Source organism: Trichoderma evansii, assembly GCF_050947405.1.
Source record: "Trichoderma evansii strain SZMC 28006 chromosome Unknown GGI43scaffold_17, whole genome shotgun sequence".
In the NCBI taxonomy this organism is placed as follows: Eukaryota; Fungi; Ascomycota; class Sordariomycetes; order Hypocreales; family Hypocreaceae; genus Trichoderma; species Trichoderma evansii.
This window is the reverse complement of record NW_028145189.1, coordinates 171987-188273: the sequence shown is the minus strand read 5'-3', so window position 1 is coordinate 188273 and position 16287 is coordinate 171987. Positions and strand designations below refer to the sequence as shown.

The 16287-nt window shown below is 49.8% G+C and overlaps 3 protein-coding genes across 3 annotated transcripts; 1 reads left to right on the top strand and 2 right to left on the bottom strand.

Annotated features, from left to right (window-relative positions):
* Nucleotides 1-1314: 1314 nt before the first annotated feature.
* Nucleotides 1315-2612, bottom strand: GGI43DRAFT_114479 (uncharacterized protein). The gene has a single exon (XM_083198961.1). It carries the CDS (start codon nucleotides 2344-2346, stop codon nucleotides 1564-1566), a length of 783 nt encoding a protein of 260 aa, XP_083058270.1. The 5' UTR covers nucleotides 2347-2612; the 3' UTR covers nucleotides 1315-1563.
* Nucleotides 2613-11724: 9112 nt separating this feature from the next.
* GGI43DRAFT_114044 (transcription factor domain-containing protein) lies at nucleotides 11725-13871 on the top strand. The gene is made up of 3 exons (XM_083198959.1): nucleotides 11725-12565; nucleotides 12631-13789; nucleotides 13850-13871. The coding sequence occupies exons 1-2, from the start codon at nucleotides 11857-11859 to the stop codon at nucleotides 13263-13265; spliced, it is 1344 nt and encodes a 447-aa protein (XP_083058269.1). The 5' UTR covers nucleotides 11725-11856; the 3' UTR covers nucleotides 13266-13789; nucleotides 13850-13871.
* Nucleotides 13872-14166: 295 nt separating this feature from the next.
* On the bottom strand, nucleotides 14167-15051 carry GGI43DRAFT_410830 (uncharacterized protein). The gene is made up of 2 exons (XM_083206660.1): nucleotides 14758-15051; nucleotides 14167-14678 (listed from the first exon to the last, which is right to left on the bottom strand). The coding sequence occupies exons 1-2, from the start codon at nucleotides 14763-14765 to the stop codon at nucleotides 14486-14488; spliced, it is 201 nt and encodes a 66-aa protein (XP_083058268.1). The 5' UTR covers nucleotides 14766-15051; the 3' UTR covers nucleotides 14167-14485.
* Nucleotides 15052-16287: the final 1236 nt, after the last annotated feature.

The window sequence follows — 16287 nt, the reverse complement described above, 5'->3', positions numbered from 1 at the left end:
TCACTAGATGCTGAAAATTTATATAAACGGAGTGAGAGGCAGTAGTCACCGTACGCCTTGCCGAGCTCTCCCTTGATAACTGGCTCACTCCTAGGTCAAGGCAAATAAGAATACTGACCCATGCACTGACACGACGTGAATAGAAACATGGCGCCTCCGAACCACCTTTAGCCACTTGACCGGCCGGGTTCCCGCGCTGCATGGCGTACGACAGCCGCGTTCGCCGGGCTCCACGTAGCACACTCGGCGCCGTCGAGTGCATCCGACTGGTGCACGTATCCATTGAGGCGTTTCCCCGTGCTTCGTACGAAGTATATCGCCCCCCCCGAAACAGAGGAGCTGCAGGGAAGCGCTCAAGAGAATGGGACTCGAGGGATGGAGTACCCAAAAAAGAAAAAACGGAAAAATAAGAAAGAAAAGAGAGCAAAAATTAGACAGGCTTTTCCTCAAGCGCCGGAAGCAATTGTCCGTAGCAAGCCCCCTTTCCCCCTTTATTGCTGCGCCAACACTTGTTACAACGCTGCTGTTTGCTGCCGCTTCGCTAGTTCTTGTCAACTAGCCAAGAAATGATGAAGTATCAGTCATAATCTTCTGCAGAAGCAGGAGTAGTAGCACTCCCCTTGTTCGGATGATAGAATAAGAGTACCTATTGTAGTAGCAGTACTACTAGGTTATTACTACCACTAATGGTCTTGGTGCATGGACCAAGGCCCGGCTATCGGGTTTTCAAGTTGCATTTGGGGTATCCGTGTCGGGCAGCTTTGCCTCTAGAGACTGACAGCTGGATACGGGAATGCGGAGTAGCTCTGCCTCAAAAAGCAATGTGGACATATTCCCACAATTACCGGCACCTACCCATTTGGTGTTCTTCCCAACTCTGGTACAATACAAGCATATGCCAGATGAGACTTCTTTTTTGTTTCTGTCCCTTTTCCTCTTTCATCCAAAGGGCCCCGTTCAGCCCTTCGTATGGAGTACATGGCGCAATGTCAGCGGACTGGGCCCGCAAGAAGGCTGATACAAGTAGAATCTCAAATGCCGAGGGGTGGAGTATGCACTCGTAATAAGGTTGCTCGTACGAGTTTTTGAAGCTTGTACGAGTACGTAGCATATCAGTGCAACTGTCTTGGCCACATGTTGTTGATGTCATCTCAGATAACGCCGCATATTACCAGTATTAGCCCAGGGATAATAACAGCAAACTGGATTCGTACAAGTACACCTAACAAACACACCGGAAATATGACCAGGACCAATCTAGCATTATTAGTAGATGCAATTGTAATAGCGGAGTTAACCAACCTGACCTCCCTTCCGGGAACCAACGCTGTAAAGATGACGTGTCTTACATCATCCTTCAGTTAAAATCGAGGGCAACGTGACATGAAGTAATTGTTAAATATAGGGAGGCTTGGTAAAATCGCAATCAATGGCTGAGCCAAAGGCTCCTCGCCTTCCCACCCCGTCTTGGGAGCAGCCCTTCATGCATGGTATTGCTGCGGTGGGCTGCCTCGCTCTACAGCCCAACGCTGCTGATGGACAGCGCGGCAGACGAAATTGGATTCAGATGCATGAAATGGCGGCTTTCGGCTGCTGGATATTATGAGTGGTGCGCGTAGCCTGAACACTGCTGCTCCGTACTACTACCTCTTTCTTTCTACCTTGCATGTGGCTGCCGCCGAGCGCAAGCTCCGCTTTTCCTGATTTTGAAACCAAGTAAACAGAAACAAACCGCAAAAGAAAAAAAAAAACTAATAATAGCACTGGTTTTTTTTTTTTTTTTTTTTTTTTAGCAGATGGCGTAAGGGGAAAGAAGAAGACTTGGCGTTGAGGTTTGAAATCATCTTTCCGTATCATTCGAATCCATACTGCTAGTGGTAGTATTACCCATCGCCGTCTACTTGTTCGGACAGCAACGGCTTCTATTCTACCTGGCGACGTTGACGTGTCTCGGTAATGTACTGTCCATGCATCGGTACCTAGCGCGCTGGTAGAGAGAGTCCCATTGCGCCGCAGCTGCCGCTCCACGCCTGGTATCTGATCAAGCGTGGGGGTCTCTTCATCTGAGACCACTTGGTTGTACCAGAATGTTTCCTGCAAACCCGACTGGTCAGCATGGGCGCTGAGAGGGGGTCGGAGAACCTGCCCCCCTTTTCCCCTTCGTACTTTGCGTGTATGGAGAACCTGGTACGAATGGTATGAGTAGCACCTTGGGTTTTGGATAGGTACTTGGGTACCTATAAAGCGGTCCGATGCTTTTCGATAATGGGAGGCACCCCATGTCGCTGCTGGGTAGGGGTGGTTGGGCTGTCCGAATGCCCAGCCCTCCCAGCCATTCATCTCCATCCAAGAACAGCAACATACCTAATACGAGCACAAGCCCTGCCCTCTTCTTGGTGCCTGATTTGCATTTGCTAGACCAACATCGGTGTCAAGGGCTTGATGTTTGTCCATACTCATGCCGTATATACATAATATCGGCCATTCTGAGCTGGAACAAGTCGCTTTTGTGGCCCCACAAGATGAGCTGTATACTGCTACTATACTTGTATGAGGAGTACTAGTACTCTGGCAAGATGACACGAGCTGTAGCTGCTAGATTGCCATCTCTTAGGCAGCAGTATTTTTTTTTCCTGCTCTCGTGACAATAGCATAGCAGTACTGATAACTACTCGTAGCGGTACGTTTTGTATATTCCCCTTTTCGCCGGCGCTAGCTTGCCTATCGTTGGACAAAGCTCTTCTCATCCGTACAAGACCTGGGCTTTCGCTTCTCTCCGGGATTCGCTGCGCGTTATGTAATCTGAATGAATAGCCTGGCAATAGCCTGATATCAAGAGCGAGCACAGTCGGCTCCATTCGGTAAACTTGCGAGAGAGTCGTCGGTTCCACTCGGCGCTTGTGCTAGCAAACGAAAGCATGGATGCCGGAGCTAGATGAACAAGGGTCCCAGAACGAGCACTGCTGAATCGGAGTTTAGGCCCGTCGGCAAAATGGGACTCGACAGGGAATCGATGCTCGTGGTGTACTCCGTACTCGTACGAGAACACAAGGAATATGCCATTGTATCGTGTACATGCTCCCTGCAACAACCTGATGGGTGGCTGTTGAGCAGATATGCAAGTTACTATCCCAGCAGCCACACCAATTACGTTTTCTTGTATCTAGTAATACTTCGTATGTCCGCAATACAGCGCGGCATATTCTGAATGCCACTGCTGCTACCTCTCGTAGCTAGGGAGTAACAGTTCCATCATCAGGTGATATGTCTGAATTTTGAACAGCACGTCCTTGTCAACGCACCGGCGTGTCTGACATAATTGAGGCAGTGATGACCTATAACTGAATGTTTTGTTTTTCTCGCTGCATACGAGTGTGCGGGCGCGAAAAACGTCGACTTTGGCTAGCTGCTTTTCTACCTTTGGGTGCTCTGGCGTGTGGTCAGCATCGTCAAAAAGGGTCATTTTAGACATGGCAATGAGTGCGCTTGGCTACTTGGTTGGCCCTTGTTATACCTGCACTACCATGGCTTGACACCACAAAGAGCCTTTTTCCCGCTTAACATTGCAAATCGAACGAAATGGCTGCATGGCGGAATTCTCCTCAGCGGCCACTCCCACGTGGAAAACCTCCAATAGCAGCCTGCCAAGGTGTCCACAGCCCAGAACTACGTGTGCTTCGCGCTTCAAGCCTCTTTTTCTTAGCTTGTTTAAGGCCAATCTACTACTCCGTGCTACCTGGTAGCAGTATCATAGCGTGAGAGTCTTGTCTTCAACCAACACTAGCTTATTGTCACCGCTCTTCGTTGCACCCCCAGCCGCCGGCGGGATTTGACCCTCGGGGAATGTAGGAAAGTTCTATACAGAGAAGCCATGCTCTCGTCACAATGTCTGAGCTCGTAATATATCTCATCCGGAGTACATTTCGCATTAGGATGAGCCAAGCAACCAAGCTCTGAAAAACTGGCGCTAACATGGCCAGTATCCCTGCAATTTCGGGGTTATTTGGCGGGCCTGGACGTTGAGAGTGACGTCGAACCGACTGAGATGGTCTCCTGCACGCCAAAAACTGCGAGGATCGAATGGTAGTGGCTGGTTTGGGGTTAGCCCCAGCCTGGGCTCCGTCGCAGCCGACAAGAAATTGGGGCGTATCTTGATGAGCGGGAAAGAAGTTCGGCAACACTGGAGACACCCTCAAGACCAGGGTCTCAGGTAGATGGTACTTATATAAGCGACCAAGTCCGTCACCAACCCAACTGCATATTGCGGCGATGGTAGTACTCGCGCAATCACAAATGCCTGTTGCAGTGCAATGACCGAGCGGCGGGAAATGAAGGCAAATGAAGGCTATTGAGACGAATTTATAATAATTAATTTATTCATCACATTTGCTTTCTCTCCTTTTTGCTGTCGGTTTTGGTCCTTGTTGTGGCGGTACAACGCTTGGCAGCAAGCCCGGGCCACGTTTCCTGTATATTTCGGCGTGGGTTGGGTTGACTGGGCCATCAGAGGCTCACAAGTATGAAGCAGATGCGCATTGTCTCGTACATTCCGTTGTGAGGGGCAAGTGAAGAGTTCTAAACACGTTGATACATGGCCTACTTCGTAACCCAATCCTAAAATAGAAATTTGCTTCGTGGTGTGTGTGGTGGCTGTTATACTGTACGATATGGGGGTCACGACGTATTACTACTCGGTTGCATGAATGCATGAATAGCATCTCGTCCCAGTCTTACTCGTGATATGGAGATCCGTCCTAGTGCATGTCATTGTGCATATAATATCGTCAACGGAAAAAAAAAAACTACATGTATGTACGGAGAGATGTCCGCTGTGGTTCTGCTCGGATGCGGGCGTTGGTAGGCTATCAGAGGTCCTAAATCTTGATTCCAACGGATCTGACAACGCAGTGGAAATGGAGCCGATGGAGAAGTTCGGAACGGGCAGCCAGCGTGACAACTCTCCACTCGTGCCACCGGTCCCGCTGCATCGCCAGGAACGTCGACCCCAATGCCGAAGTGTGCGGACAAAATGGATACCAGACGGCCACCGTGGTCCTCACCAGCGTTACACAAAAGGCTTATTCGCGCGTTGAATTCTCCCTCGATCGATCGGATCCCCGAAAGTTGGAGTCGACATTGGCGTGCAAGGACAAAGAGGAAATAGCAAAAGCTGCGCAGCCCCTCCCTCCAACTAAGGACGCACCATCGATTCGTCAATGCTGGCTTTTATGCGCATGTCACTTATATTCCCGCCAGCCACACAAAAAATGTCAATAGATGTCATTCGGTTTCCCGCTTTGAGCAATTCCGGTTTCAGAAAATAATAATAACGGGCAAGGATTTTCAACAGCTGATATGCGTGAATCGTGATCATGCTCTGGGATCGAGCACTCAGCATCTCAAGTATAGAATACATCGTACGGCCTTGTCTCATGCCCAAAACTGCGCGCGGGTAATGCCAATCTTCAGCACAAGCAAACTAAGCGGGCTGTCGTGTCACCAAACGCCGTCCCCTATGCCGAAGCAGGACTCGCGCAGGGTGTGTGCCGTTTCGGGCCATCACTTTGCATTTCTTACACCCGTTTTAATGCCTACAAGTGCTGGTACTAGGTAGTCACCTCTGGTAGCGCACAGCTAGGCCGTCCAGACTTACTCGTATCTGACGACTCAGTGCGTCTGTTTAGGGCCACTTTGGGACTTGTCTTGCCTAGCCACCTGTCGCCGGCGATGGCTTGAATTTGGTCGCCGGCGGGCATGCTGCCTATTTAGGGCATGGCGTAAGAGATATGGCATGCCAGCTCTTCATTTGTCAGCCTAGCCGGGATGCCTCCATTGTCTGAATTTCAGGCCGCGCTAGTGGTGAGAATTGACTCGTTGCTGGAATAAGATGTGCATAGAGATGAGGCCAAAAAATCTGCACGTCAGGCGGTGAGGCGCAATGGTGCCGAGGAGATTTGCACTAGGCCGCTCGGGGAATGCTCGGGAGGGCCACGATGGCAATGTTGGTTATGCTGCTGTTAATTCGGAATAAAAAAACAGTTGGGAAAAAAAAGCGAGACAGAGAGGCAGCTGTGACGTAATTATGCGCGACCCCCCCATTAACCGCAAATCCAACGGGGCTTGAGCCACGGGCGCCACAACAATAAGAGTTTTCGGAATTTGGATCTAAAATGATTTTTCTTCTCTGGTTGTTCTTAACACGGTTTCAGATCTGGCAGAGAGGCGAACCAAACTAGCACTGGCCGAACGGAATCCGTGACTGATCCATAACGCTTGTCGAATCTCTCTCTTCGGTGTGTTGTATGTATACACCCTAGTTGCGTTAGTTCATAAATATAGTGTCGTCAAGCAAATCTGTCCGTTTAGAGGAGCCCGCTACGGATAAGAGACGGAAAAGGGAGCCAGAAAACCCCCTGTTGCTAGGCTGGCACGGGCGTGAAAGGCGAGGAAATAGAGAGTCATGAAAACAAAACCAGTATAAAAAAAAATAGGAAAAAAAAAAAAAAAAATAATGTAGAAAAAATAATAATGAAAAAGGACGCTGTCTACCAGGGTCGCCTCCGCGGACAATTCTCGTAAATGGCACGGCTGGTTCTCTCCTGAGCCCCTCGGCCGTTGTCCGACGAAGGCGTTGGTCATATAATATGGTAGGGGAAGCTAGGGGCGCATAGCCAAGGTCATCGACTTCATGAGAAATCCGAGACTGGGTGAGTGCGATACGGTCCGGTCGGCATTCAATAGGCGCCACGGAGATAGTTTTACCGCCTTTCGAAGCCCTTTTATATATGTGAGATCGTGGATTCCAGTCAAGAGCCGCAAAGAGCTAAAGCGAGGCGTTGACACCCGGGCCAACGAATCTACACGAATCTACCTGGGGGCGAGAAACGGGGTCCTCCAAATCTGCGTCCCTCAGCGGGAAGACTCCACTGCTCATAGGCTCCAGAGCTTCTGGATTGCACGTCGAAGCTTTTTGGGCTCTCTGCCCGCCGGATCGCTACCGCTGAAGAGTGGACGCAAGTAATGGAGCGAGCATGGGCCTGAGGCCATTCGCGAGAGAACACAAAAGAGGGTGTGGCCTGGGTCCACCACCAAGATCTGTCCTTTGTGGATTCGATGCCAACTGCGAGGCCATGGTTCAGATACTTAACCAATGGCCGCTGCCACTTGGCAGAGCAGAGGAGTGCAGGGGGCACTCTGGAAGGCGCTTGCACTTGTCGACGCGTTAACGGCAATGATTGGTGTATGGTTCACAGCCAAGTTGCGTTTCTGCCGCCTTGATCGGTCCGTAACAGGCCTCGTTTTGTAATCCGACAAGTGCTGAGATGGGAAAGCTACACAGTACGTGGCGGAAGAAGCAGGAGATGACGTGATCTCCAACGAATGAAGCCCGATACAATATTTGGGATGAGCGAGCATTTCGGCTGGTGGGGGGGTAGCTGTTGATCCTTTTCTTGCTACACTACCTGGAACAACACGTAGTACCAGTACTTCATCCTCGCACGAGCGGAATTTTTTCCCTAATTAGTAACTTCGTGCAGAACTCCCTTTTCAATGCTCCGAGGTTGATATCCCAGCAGTATCTCATATATCGGACCGGAATCAAAACTACAGGCGCACTAGGTACTGCTACTACTGGTAGTACTCATGTTAGCATGTTACTGCTTGACTCGTGCGCATAGCTGCTTATAGTGCCAGCTGTACAGTACAGGACGTTGTGCTCCGCGCTGCATACTGTACAGCATATTGTAGCCAAAGATTTTGCAAGCGGAATGATAGACCTTGCGCTTCGACCTCGAGACAGAGAAGCAGAAAGAAAGAAAGAAAGAAAGAAAGAAAGAATGAAAGGGCTTTATTTGGAGCCAAGATTGCGCTAGTAGGGTATTGTAGAGCATTGCAGCTGATCCCTCTTTGTCAAAATCCTTTTGTGGTGTCTGTGCTGCCTGTCAAGCGTATTAGTGACTTGGCCGTTTCCTTGTGCGTATTGCCCGACGTCCACCAATCAAACCCATGATTTGCATCTCATGTCGGGAAAATAGCACTTTTCCCTTGATCTAGACAGGCATTTTTGATAGTCATGTGATGCAGAAGAGGCTGATAATTCGTACCACATTAGCGGTGATACCCTGCGCAGCTGTATTTCGACAACCCGCGTGATGCGGAATTCGAGCGCTGTTTCAAAGTGGCATTGGGCATTGCTTTGATGTCCATGGACAGCAGTTGCTTATATCCTAGTATGGAGGAGCACTATTACATAGTATGGCTAGCACTTGCAGCTTTGAATGGCCGCACACATGCACGACGCTACCATGCCACTAGCAGTGGTGGTATAGTAGGATTGCATTGACATTAGGCATGTAGGGTCTGCTGTGCCATGCCATGCACGGCTAAGGTAGTCAATTTTGATTAGCACGCTGTGAAGGATGTGTAGCTGCAGCATCGAGTCCAAAGTAGGTTGAGCACTTGGTTGTATCGTACATGCGACCGGGTTAGCAGTGGAAGAGACAAAGGACGAAAGCAAGGGCAGAGAAATAGGCTAGTGTTGTGGCTAAGCCATCATAGCTTGCATTGTCACCGTACGAGCCCTGATCCCCTACTGGGTGGCAGACTCTCGTACGAGGGAACAGGTGCTGGTGGTGGCAGGTAGCCGGGGATGAAGAAACGTCTGGGCTGCTGAAAAACAGATTGATAATACAAAAGCAAACGCCGAGTAGGCTGGTACGGCACATAGCGACGTCGGCGAGTTTCATTGACCGCCGGACCGCTGTCTATGAGGTAATTAGGAAACAGAATGTGCTGCCGTGACAGAAAACGAAACGAGAAAGATGCAGCAGCATACGGAAGATGGCTCAAACGAGGTTGCAACAACGAACTTTTTGCGTCCCTCAGATTGAAAAGGATGCAGCCAGCAGGCCGCCTCTGCTATTGCCACGGAGGGAGGTAGGTTCCAAAACGAGCATTCAGTCATTGTAAGTTAAGGCATATCGCCGATGCCACTACCATGTACGGGGAGTGCGTGCGTGCTATGATATGGTAATAGTGATGGTGATAGTGATGATGATGACGATGCTGCTATCTAACTACTCGTATAGTCGTAGCATCAGCTGCAAAGCGGTTTGGGCCTGTTCGGTCTCTCGCTCTCTTTGGGTTCCCATGCGGCCCGTGGCTTGAAAGCGAAGCATACTGTACATTGTCATTGTGCCATGGCATCCCAATACCCGGATGTGGTATGTAGTACAAAGTAAGATAGACGGGATAAACGAGCACGTCAGGCGCCGCACACGGTAGCATTGGGATGCCACTTGGCAGAGCCCTCACAGCACAGCAGCTAAGAGAGATAGCGCGTACTCGTACAAGTAGGGAGCAGCCTAGGGAGAGAGATATCAGACATGGGGATATTACCAGCGCAATCCGCGTCTATTTCTCAGACAGACAACTCACACCAATGACAATGGCCAGGGCCTTGGCCGCAAGCAGGGCCAGAAGAAATGATCGCTTCTCGCTGAGACGAGTCGTGTCATGAAAGACACCCCCCCGAACATCGGCACCGTCTGCCGCCAAAATCCATTGACGACCAGAGATCCCTGTCGTTACGCGAAAGAGCAAAAAGTGCCGCCCCCTGGTCGAGGCGCCGGGATCATTTGAACCCTGAGCAGCTTTTTGGAACCTGTCTTTCGTCAATTTGCCATCAGCGCAGTGCGCCGAGACAAGGCGGCTGGGAATTCGCTCGCGAAGACGAGCATCACCTCAACATGACAATTGCGCCGTGTGTTGGATGGCAAATGAGCACTGGCGCTCGCCCTGCTTTTCAGTTGGCGCGAGTTGATAAACTTTGCTGGCGCTATGTAGGTGTCACTACAAAAGACGATGCCCAAGGCATCGATGCGGCAGCGAATACATGGCAGGTACCTCCGGCCGCCTGCGACAGCGGCTGGATGCGGCAGGTGTGCGGCAAGTACCTGTACTGGCCATGCTGCTTAATTGATCATCCGGTGGCGGTAGGTCGCCAGACTAATCAAGAAACGAGAGGAAGGAAAGGTGCGTGCGAGCGACTAGCCCCGTGCGCAAAGGCCGCTGTAGCCCCGACGGGGAGCTGTGTGTACAGAAAACTTCGGAAAGGGCGACGGCGAAGGCCAGCGGCGAGGCGGCAGCAGCGCTGCTATTTTGATGCCATGTGCGAGTACGCGGCATTGTGGCTGCTGGGATGAACTGTGGTGTGTCTGTGGCAAGTGATGCGCAAATGCAAAGGCTGTTGCAGCAGCACCGTAAAAAGCAAATTCTTCCTAGCGGGAAACTTTATACGGCCCAGTGCTCAACAGGCGGTTTGTCTGCGACATGTTTTATTGCTGCAAGCAGGCTGGTAATCCTGCAAGTAGGATGCTGGTACTGCCGTTTGAAGTAGTATATTACAAACTATTACCACATATTACTAGGCTGTAGCAGATATACGGCCGTAGAAGCTTCTTTTTCCAAAATTATGACTTTTTGGCCTTTTCGACTACTGTAGCATTTGGCCGACGCGTCAAGCACAAAGTACCAGGTACCGCCAAGTCTACTGTAGAGCGGACTAGCGCCCTTATCCCTTCTCCCCTGTCCGTCTTTTCTCCGGCCATCTAGTCTTTTTTTTTCTTGACGTGACGAAGTCCAGCCTACAAGTACTCTTTCTTTGAGACCTGGACTTTTCCGACCTTTTTTTCTCTGGCTTTCTTCTTCTTTTTTCCTCCTTCAACCCTCTCAATCTTGCTAGGGCTCATTAGCTGATTATCTTTTTGTCTTTCTCGCCCTTTGATCCCGTCTCGTGAGCTTCAGCTACGATATATTGGAGTTCAGCCGCGGCACTGCTAAGGTGAGTGCACAAAAAGAGGGCCCCTCATGGCCGTTCCGTCCCTTTTCTGCCTTCTCCAAAAAAGACCACAAAAAAGAGCGAGAGGTCAACCTCCTCTTTGATGCTGGATCCCCTCCCACCTCCATTGCCCCAGAACCCTTCCTGGTCTGCTGCTATTCCCGTACCCATCCTGCTAGCAGTACTCGTACATGCCACGATGCCTCACCCGCATCCCAGCGCTGCACTCGCAATGTTTTCCCCGAATTCGACGCCCTTCTGTGTTTTTCTGCTTGCGGCCTTCGCGATGCCACCTGATAGCGATAGCGCTTCCCTTTGCTTAGCCCCACTCGCCACCGCCCGCTGAGCGACCGCTACGGTACAGCAGCTGCGTCTGCCAACGTTCCGCTGCAGCGCACTGTACTCGCTGCGTTGTACCGGTACAAGCGCTGGCACCCTACTTGTACCCCACTCTGCGCTTTCGGCATCCTGGAAAGGTTCTTGTTGCCACTCCACCCTCCCCTTGCTAGCGCGTTGTTTTTTTTTTCCCTTTCTCACACACCTCGCCCCACTTCGCGCTCGACCATTTTGGCACTTTTTTTTCTCGCTCGCTTTTTTCCTGATACAATACTTTTTCTTTGTACCTGACAGTTCTTGCGCTCTCTCCAGGGCAGATAAAATAGGAACGAGACCCAGTTCTCCACCCCACTCGACTGTTCCCTACCTAACCAACTTCTCAAAAATTGAGGGACCTGTTCTACTGAGAGCCTCATTCAATTGACCTCCACCTTCCCCAGAGCCTTTCGCAACATCACGCGTGGGCCTCATTGAGAGTTGAGAACAAGAAGAATCGCACTCGTCGTCTTCTATACTCGTGACGAACACACTTCGTCATCTTCCGAGTCGATCTTACGCCAATTCCTACTCTTCGCGCACTCGCTGTCTCTCCCTCCCTTGAGGTAGTAAAGGACAAGGACAAGAACAAGGAAAAAAAAAACACAACACACGTCTATCATCTCGACGCGTCTTGCAAGATTATGGACGGCCCTCAATACCCGACCAATGGTGTAAACACATCTGCGGCTCAAACATACCCATCACCCACGGCCATCTCGCCTCACCAGCTTCAAACTGGTTCTCCTCTGCCGCAGACGCTTCCGCCTCTGCAGCCCCATACCGTTGCCATGCAGCCTCTCTACGGTAGCCACCCGCATACACCGCGAACTCCAGGCACTCCAAACACTCCAAACCAGAACCTGCCCAGCTACCAGCAGCAGACCTCGCAGCCTGGTCACCGTCCTGGTATCTACTCCATGGCCCAGAACCCGTACCCTCACCAGGGCTATGCTACCTCTGCTGGTATGATGCCACAAGCAACCACTGCGGTCTCACACCCGCAACCCATTGCTCCCGCGCCTTCTGGTGGCCGCGGTCCTCCAGTTCTGCGCCCCATGCCCCCCGGTGGCATCATGCCCCAGCCTGGTGTAGCCTCTCCTTACGGCCCTGGTTCTCTCATGCAGCCCAACTCCATCCTCCAAGATGGCGAGCAGCCAACTCACGTTGTTGGATCTCAAGGCCGCCGAGGAATCCTGCCCAGTGCTCCTGGACGCCCTGCTGCCCAGGCCGCTGGAACTGGCGCGAAGAACACTGTTATTCCCGTCAAGGATGCTGATGGAAAGTTCCCTTGCCCTCACTGCACTAAGACTTACCTCCACGCCAAGCACTTGAAGCGCCACCTCCTTCGTCGTAAGTTCTCAATTTGCAATTCCTCTCGCGTGAATTCGGTTGTGTATGCTGACTTGGTCCTGTAGACACTGGTGACCGCCCCTACATGTGTGTTCTCTGCCGGGATACATTCTCTCGAAGCGACATTCTCAAGCGTCACTTCCAGAAGTGCTCTATCCGCCGTGGCAACCCCACCGGCGCTAGCCACTTGTCCCACCCGCAGGCTCATGTCAAGAAGAATGCTCAGGCTCAGCAGAAGGCAGCTCTTGAGAATGGAGGAGATTTGAACCACTTGAATGGATTGGGTAACATGGGTGGAAACAACATTGTTCATCCCTTTGGTATTGTTCCCGTTCAGGATGGCATGAACGGCATGGCTGGCGACCAGAGTCAACTCTCCAGGTCAAGCAGCATGGGTAGACTTGATAATGATGCGGACCGGAGGAACATGACTGGGCCTGTAATGGGCGCCTCGCAGCAATATGCGGGCGACGTTTCTAGCACCATGACCAATCAACAGATGCCAAACTACAGTATGCCCCCTGGTCAGAATGGTATTCCCATGTACGGTGGTTCCAACCCGAACCAACAGCCTGGCCTTGACTGGTCTCAGGTCTTCCAGCCTGGTGCGCATCAACCTCAAATCCATCCTCCTAATACAGCTCCTAATCATGGACAGACGCAGACCGAAATCAAGGCCGAGCCTAATCTCGCCGGTTAAAAACCAGAGCCGAGTCCACATAAAGATGACCCTCCCGCCAGCCAATAGGAGTATAAGAAATTCTCTTTGTATTCCCAATCCAAACCTGGATTGTGGCCCCTCTAGCGTCCTTTCCGCACCTGTTTAAGAAGCACGGAAAAAACGAAAACTTGAGCTGAGCGAGCTTTGAGAACAAAGAGAACCTTACACCCCTGTCGAACGCGGGTATTTTCGGAATTCAACAAACTGCGCTTCTAATTTGCTGATTTTACGCTGTCTTCGTCTTTGTTGGAGAAAAAAGGTTGCAAGACTAAAAAAAACCCCCCCAAAACTCCTAAAAAAAACCGAGGGTTGCATTGAGAGGCGTTTCGATTTGATTTTATAGTTTCTTTTACGGTTTGGTTTTTTAACGTCTTTTCTTATTATTTTCTTTTGGTGTGAGAACGCAGCCGATGGAACCACGCATATGGGCGACTGTATGAGCGGACAAATCCATTCGGCTTGCTTTGCATGCATACATGAGGGTTCGGCTTCGGTGGCGTCTTGTGTGCTGCAAATTGCATTTTCAGTACGGATAGATAGGGTGTGGAGTTGACTTTTATTAGACTTCGATCCGACATAGAAGGGAGGAATTTTGGCCGGCTGTGGTAATTTCCTAGTACGCCATTATGATCTCGTGGACTGGGTTATATAATGAGTATTTTTCCGTCTTGCGTTATCAACGCTAGATGGGCGACGTCGCCAGATGGGTGACGTGAAGGATGGTGGAAAAGTAAAAACAAAATGGGGATGGAATTCGGATGGTGGGAGCGGAGGATGAAAGGTTGGCAAACTGTTAGAGACTTTGTAAAAAAAGAAGAGCCCCCTGATGGTTAAACAGGGCAGAACGAAACAGAACGATAGTCATCGCAATAGAATCAGGTTTTTCACAAAATGGCTTCTCTTCAGATGTTTTCTATATGTTTTCTATACGATTTCTTGATGTTTAATATGTTTACATGTGCTTCTATGAGCTTCATCTGCCGTGATATACGACTGGCATTATAAGCAAAGCTCCTATCCAGCCTGACAGCAAGCTAGCTGTAAATTAGTTGCAAGACTTTTAAGAGAGCAGAGATGCAGGGCAAGAATACTGCTAAAAAGTGCTGCTCACAATGATAATTGCTGGTGAGAATGGGAACATATGAGAATGCGGATGAGAGTGAAATCCAATATAGCAGGCTCCTCCTGCCTCCTGCCCTTCAACGCTCTTGGTTTTTCTCGACGGTTGTGATTTTTGGCGCCATGTCACGTAGCGCAGACTTGTCCTCTTCAGTTGGCGTATATCCAAATTTCTCCTCGGCCTTGTCGGACAGATAGAGCCCAGCGCAGCCCCAAGCGATGATGGCGACACCGACGCCGAGGCGGGTCTTGGGGGCCAGATTGGTATAAGCTCTGCAAAAGTTAGAAGGGGGGTGTAAGTGAAGAGTCAATATTTTTGAGGGGCGGTTATTGCTATGATGAGGTGGCTCACTTGAACATTTTCTTTTTTTTTTTCTGAAGTTTTTTCTGGAAGATCGTGAGAATGGAGAATGTGGCTGAATAAGTCTATTGACTGAGTTTGGAACTCGGTCGATATCTCGGCTAACCAAGTAATAGGGGATGAAATTAAACCGATAAACACGAGTGAATATTGGATATATAGTTTAAAATGACTGCATGGCGTTAGATATTCTGTAATATGTACATGGGCTGCGAATTGGTGACGAGAGAGAAAAGGATGTCGTTGAGAATGGAGTTGATGTCACATGACTTGTTTCTCCATGGCCCATAGGCTTGTATCTCTTAGCGCTAAGGCTGCGAAGAATGGCCACAAATCTGCTAAGGAGGTACTTGAAACCATTAAATTCAGAGGAAGAGACCTTGATGAAGCTGGTTTCTTGGTTTGATGATACGGAAAAGCTGGGAATATTGACATCTAGATGAGGTTGGGATATTGGCTTTGTCGAATTAGAGCATATGCAGGTAACTTGCAATGATTCGGCATTAAATCTCAGTCATGGGAAGAGAACTTCTACGGTGAGGCTGTGAGACTTCTTCAACCTCGGCCTCATTATTGCGCGTAATACGGCCGTTGGTGATTATAATCTACGTGAAAAATATTAGAAAAAGTCCGCTAACCTTGTGGAAAAGTTCGGGGCTTTAGATGCAACGGGCGTTGTCCGGTGTTGAACTTGGGTACAAGCATATCAAGTATATAGACATGCTCACCAAAAGGCCATATATCGTCCTCTAGCGAGTCATTCAGACAATGTAGAAAGACATCTCATTTAGAAGGTGTAAACGTATGAATATTCGTCGGTGTTTTTGGGATAGAAGTTTAAAAAATAAATAAAAATAAGACAATTTCTGATATTGATGTTCGATAGCCTCTGAATTAAGTTCAAGCCTCACCCGCCGCGCGATGGCTTTCTCGTATTTCCCAAAGAGCAACGTAACAAAAGAAGAAAATGGAAAGATAGACGTAAGTGGGAACTAGGGGGCGTCAGCCAGCTACAGACCACGAGGCGAAAAAGCGAAGTGCCGTAAGGCAAAGGTGATAAAAACAAAAGTCCTTGGTATGTTTTTTCATCAGAGGCGCAACATGGGAAAAGTAGAGCAACCTTATTTGAGAGTTGGACTGAAGGGGCTTATAATGGCCGAAATTTGACAGTCTGGAACTCTCTCCTTTTCTTTTGCATTTTTTTTTTGTTGAGAACCCTGTCCAGCTGACACGACTACTGACGTTGCCTTGCTAGGTAGCTAAGATGGTGTAAGCTATGATGTTCCCTAGTTCCCATAATGAAATTAAACATATGCAGGTTGCACTGCTACTATTCCATATTTGACCTCCGTCAGGAGAGGGATGAGCGCAGAGATACTTCAGTGTGAAAGCCTTACTGAGGCGGACAGATAAACCTGGAACTAGATCGCCTTTGGTGCGGCGATAGCTGCATAAAGCGCTTGGGCTATTGACGGCGCGAGGGAGGGGGCTCATCCCTTCTAACATGGGTATTAGGTGGCA

Excerpts from the sequence above, each read along its gene's own strand:
- GGI43DRAFT_114479 (XM_083198961.1), bottom strand. The coding sequence starts at position 2,346 with ATGGAGATGAATGGCTGGGAGGGCTGGGCATTCGGACAGCCCAACCAC.
- GGI43DRAFT_114044 (XM_083198959.1), top strand. The coding sequence starts at position 11,857 with ATGGACGGCCCTCAATACCCGACCAATGGTGTAAACACATCTGCGGCT. Across the intron at positions 12,566-12,630 it reads GAAGCGCCACCTCCTTCGTC|ACACTGGTGACCGCCCCTAC; the intron begins GTAAGTTCTCAA and ends TTGGTCCTGTAG.